Source organism: Oncorhynchus keta, unplaced genomic scaffold (genome assembly GCF_023373465.1).
Source record: "Oncorhynchus keta strain PuntledgeMale-10-30-2019 unplaced genomic scaffold, Oket_V2 Un_contig_2383_pilon_pilon, whole genome shotgun sequence".
Taxonomy (NCBI): Eukaryota; Metazoa; Chordata; class Actinopteri; order Salmoniformes; family Salmonidae; genus Oncorhynchus; species Oncorhynchus keta.
Window position 1 is genome coordinate 124,987 of NW_026283598.1, and position 5,014 is coordinate 130,000.

Here is a 5,014-nt window from a genome sequence, read left to right on the forward strand (position 1 = left end):
AGATATGAATGTCGGGAGAGAATGGGACACTAGATATGAATGACAGGAGAGAATGGGACACCAGATATGAATGACAGGAGAGAATGGGACACCAGATATGAATGACAGGAGAGAATGGGACACTGGATATGACTGACAGGAGAGAATGGGACACCAGATATGAATGACAGGAGAGAATGGGACACCAGATATGAATGACAGGAGAGAATGGGACACTAGATATGACTGACAGGAGAGAATGGGACACCAGATATGAATGACAGGAGAGAATGGGACACCAGATATGAATGACAGGAGAGAATGGGACACCAGATATGAATGACAGGAGAGAATGGGACACCAGATATGAATGACAGGAGAGAATGGGACACTAGATATGACTTAAACACCTTTATTCAACAGAACCACAGAAGAAAGAGAAAGGACCTTCAATCTGTCTCTGTGTCTGTTTATGTCTTGTCTATGTGTATCCCACCAGTCTAGGGGTGGAGGGGTATGTCTTGTCTATGTGTATCCTACCAGTCTAGGGGTGGAGGGGTATGTCTTGTCTATGTGTATCCTACCAGTCTAGGGGTGGAGGGGTATGTCTTGTCTATGTGTATCCTACCAGTCTAAGGGTGGAGGGGTATGTCTTGTCTATGTGTATCCTACCAGTCTAAGGGTGGAGGGGTATGTCTTGTCTATGTGTATCCTACCAGTCTAGGGGTGGAGGGGTATGTCTTGTCTATGTGTATCCTACCAGTCTAGGGGTGGAGGGGTATGTCTTGTCTATGTGTATCCCACCAGTCTAGGGGTGGAGGGGTATGTCTTGCGGAGTCCTAGACATCTCTCCTGGTCGATAAACAGGGAGTGGGCCTTAGTGTAAAGCTCCTGTTCTAAAACACTCTTACAGCCAGCCAGCTGCTGCAGGGTGGCCTGGGCTTCAGACAACCTCTGTCTCAGAGATAAAACAGTGTCCTGGAGAGCAGACACCTCAGACAGCAACCTGGGGGGGGAGAGAGAGAGAGAGAGAGAGAGAGAGAGAGAGAGAGAGAGAGAGAGAGAGAGAGAGAGGAGAGAGAGAGAGAGAGAGAGAGAGAGAGAAAGGGGCAACCAGTGAAGAACAAACACCATTGTAAATACAACCCATATTTATGCTTATTTATTTTATCTTGTGTCCTTTAATTATTTGTACGTTGTGTATATATGTATGTGTGTATATGTATGTATATATATATATATGTATATATATATATATATATATATATATATATATATATATATATATATATATATATATATATATATATATATATATATATAATATGACATTTGTAATGTCTTTACTGTTTTGAAACTGTTGTATGTGTAATGTTTACTGTTAATTTTTGTTGTTTTTCACTTTATATATTCACTTTGTATGTTGTCTACCTCACTTGCTTTGGCAATGTTAACACATGTTTCCCATGCCAATAAAGCCCTTGAATTGAATTGAATTGAATTAAGAGAGAGAGAGAGAGAGAGACAGAGCGAGAGAGACACCAGACACCTGGTGTGTGAGTGTGTGGGTGTGGGTGTGTCTCAGTGTGTGTTACCTGGTGTGTGTGTGTGTCTCAGTGTGTGTTACTTGGTGTGTATCTGACGTGTGTGTGTGTGTTACCTGGTGTGTGTGTGTGTGTGTGTGTGTGTGTGTGTGTGTGTGTGTGTGCGTGCGTGCGTGCGTGCGTGCGTGCGTGCGTGTGTGTGTGTGTGTGTGTCTCAGTGTGTGTTACCTGGTGTGTGTGTGTCTCAGTGTGTGTTACCTGGTGTGTGTCTGTCTCAGTGTGTGTTACCTGGTGGGTGTGTGTGTGTCTCAGTGTGTGTTACCTGGTGTGTGTGTGTGTGTGTCTCAGTGTGTGTCTCAGTGTGTGTTACCTGGTGTGTGTGTGTGTGTGTGTGTGTCTCAGTGTGTGTTACCTGGTGTGTGTGTGTGTCTTAGTGTGTGTTACCTGGTGTGTGTGTGTGTGTGTCTCAGTGTGTGTTACCTGGTGTGTGTGCGTGTGTCTCAGTGTGTGTTACCTGGTGTGTGTGTGTGTCTCAGTGTGTGTTACCTGGTGTGTGTGGGTGTGTGTGTCTCAGTGTGTGTTACTTGGTGTGTGTGGGTGTGTGTCTCAGTGTGTCTCAGTGTGTCTCAGTGTGTCTCAGTGTGTCTGTCCGTCTCAGTGTGTGTCTCAGTGTGTGTTACTTGGTGTGTGTGTGTGTGTGTCTCAGTGTGTCTCAGTGTGTCTGTCTGTCTCAGTGTGTGTCTCAGTGTGTGTGTGTGTCTCAGTGTGTGTTACCTGCTGTGTGTGTGTGTCTCAGTGTGTGTTACTTGGTGTGTGTGTGTGTGTGTTTCAGTATGTCTCAGTGTGTGTGTGTGTCTCAGTGTGTGTCTCAGTCTGTGTGTGTGTCTCAGTGTGTGTTACCTGGTGTGTGGTTGGTCCCTGCAGAGCTCTATGTTTGGTCTATAGGTGCGTTCCTCCAGCCTAGACTGAGCCACTCTGAGGGGGGCTCTCATCGCCCAGATGGACCCCTCCAAATCTGAGATGGTACGCTCCGTCTGATGCATCTCCTGCAGGGTCTGGACAGAGATGGAAAGGGAGAGGGGAGTCAGCACACAGAACACACACACACAACAATGAAAATACACACACAGATCCCCCCACCTTGGCCAGGTGCTGCTGTAGCGTGTTCCTAGCGTGTGTGGTCTGGTTGACACGGAGTGTGAAGGCGGCGTTGACACGGTTGTACTGAGACCACATGTCTCTCGCCGCGGCAACCAGGGTTCCCTCCACCAGCTCCGTTAGCTCCCGCGTGGCTCGCCTCTCCGACGCCGAATTCCCGATGTTGTCCTCCGAATACTGAACCCAAGACACCGGCACTGAGACACTACAGGGAGGGAGGAGGGACAAATCACATGTTGTCCTCCTGAATACTGAACCCAAGACACTATAGCAGTTGGTCAGTGTTACCTGGTATCTACCAGGCTGAGGTCAGGGTAATAACTGGTAGCAGGAGAACAGCTGGTCAGTGTTACCTGGTATCTACCAGGCTGAGGTCAGGGTAATAGCTGGTAGCACTATAACAGCTGGTCAGTGTTACCTGGTATCTACCAGGCTGAGGTCAGGGTAATAACTGGTAGCAGGAGAACAGCTGGTCAGTGTTACCTGGTATCTACCAGGCTGAGGTCAGGGTAATAGCTGGTAGCAGGAGAACAGCTGCTCAGTGTTACCTGGTATCTACCAGGCTGAGGTCAGGGTAATAACTGGTAGCAGGAGAACAGTTGGTCAGTGTTACCTGGTATCTACCAGGCTGAGGTCAGGGTAATAGCTGGTATCAGGAGAACAGCTGCTCAGTGTTACCTGGTATCTACCAGGCTGAGGTCAGGGTAATAGCTGGTAGCAGGAGAACAGTTGGTCAGTGTTACCTGGTATCTACCAGGCTGAGGTCAGGGTAATAACTGGTAGCAGGAGAACAGCTGGTCAGTGTTACCTGGTATCTACCAGGCTGAGGTCAGGGTAATAGCTGGTAGCAGGAGAACAGTTGGTCAGTGTTACCTGGTATCTACCAGGCTGAGGTCAGGGTAATAACTGGTAGCAGGAGAACAGTTGGTCAGTGTTACCTGGTATCTACCAGGCTGAGGTCAGGGTAATAACTGGTACCAGGAGAACAGATGGTCAGTGTTACCTGGTATCTACCAGGCTGAGGTCAGGGTAATAACTGGTAGCAGGAGAACAGTTGGTCAGTGTTACCTGGTATCTACCAGGCTGAGGTCAGGGTAATAACTGGTACCAGGAGAACTGTTGGTCAGTGTTACCTGGTATCTACCAGGCTGAGGTAATAACTGGTAGCAGGAGAACAGTTGGTCAGTGTTACCTGGTATCTACCAGGCTGAGGTCAGGGTAATAACTGGTAGCAGGAGAACAGCTGGTCAGTGTTACCTGGTATCTACCAGGCTGAGGTCAGGGTAATAGCTGGTAGCAGGAGAACTGTTGGTCAGTGTTACCTGGTATCTACCAGGCTGAGATCAGGGTAATAGCTGGTAGCAGGAGAACTGTTGGTCAGTGTGTGACAGTGGCTGTCGATCTGGAGAGCTCTGTGTTTATCATTCATGTCTTTTTCCAACTGGTGTTGCACTCTCCTGTTGGACCTGCACACACACACACACACACACACACACACACACACACACACACACACACACACACACACACACACACACACACACACACACACACACACACACACACACACACACACACACACACACACAATCCAGTTAGCCAGCCCCTACCACGTTATCATTGAGTCTGACTTATTCCAGTTAGCCAGCCCCTACCACGTTATCATTGAGTCTGACTTATTCCAGTTAGCCAGCCCCTACCACGTTATCATTGAGTCTGACTTATTCCAGTTAGCCAGCCCCTACCACGTTATCATTGAGTCTGACTTATTCCAGTTAGCCGGCCCCTACCACGTTATCATTGAGTCTGACTTATTCCAGTTAGCCAGCCCCTACCACGTTATCATTGAGTCAGACTTATTCCAGTTTGCCAGCCCCTACCACGTTATCATTGAGTCTGACTTATTCCAGTTCGCCAGCCCCTACCACGTTATCATTGAGTCTGACTTATTCCAGTTAGCCAGCCCCTACCACGTTATCATTGAGTCAGACTTATTCCAGTTTGCCAGCCCCTACCACATTATCATTGAGTCTGACTTATTCCAGTTAGCCAGCCCCTACCACGTTATCATTGAGTCTGACTTATTCCAGTTCGCCAGCCCCTACCACGTTATCATTGAGTCTGACTTATTCCAGTTAGCCAGCCCCTACCACGTTATCATTGAGTCAGACTTATTCCAGTTTGCCAGCCCCTACCACGTTATCATTGAGTCTGACTTATTCCAGTTAGCCATCCCCTACCACGTTATCATTGAGTCAGACTTATTCCAGTTAGCCAGCCCCTACCACGTTATCATTGAGTCTGACTTATTCCAGTTAGCCAGCCCCTACCAC

The 5,014-nt window shown here is 47.8% G+C and overlaps 1 protein-coding gene across 2 annotated transcripts in view; it reads right to left on the reverse strand.

Moving 5' to 3' along the window:
- Positions 1-377: 377 nt before the first annotated feature.
- Positions 378-5,014, reverse strand: part of LOC127921858 (tektin-3-like) — a 14,066-nt gene continuing 9,429 nt past the window's right edge. For both annotated transcript variants that reach the window (XM_052505439.1, XM_052505438.1), the window contains 4 exons: positions 4,004-4,147; positions 2,664-2,886; positions 2,424-2,578; positions 378-985 (listed from right to left, as the gene is read on the reverse strand). In XM_052505439.1, coding sequence (XP_052361399.1) covers positions 769-985; positions 2,424-2,578; positions 2,664-2,886; positions 4,004-4,147 — 739 coding nt within the window. In that variant the 3' untranslated portion in view covers positions 378-768. The remainder of the gene's footprint in view (positions 986-2,423; positions 2,579-2,663; positions 2,887-4,003; positions 4,148-5,014) is intronic.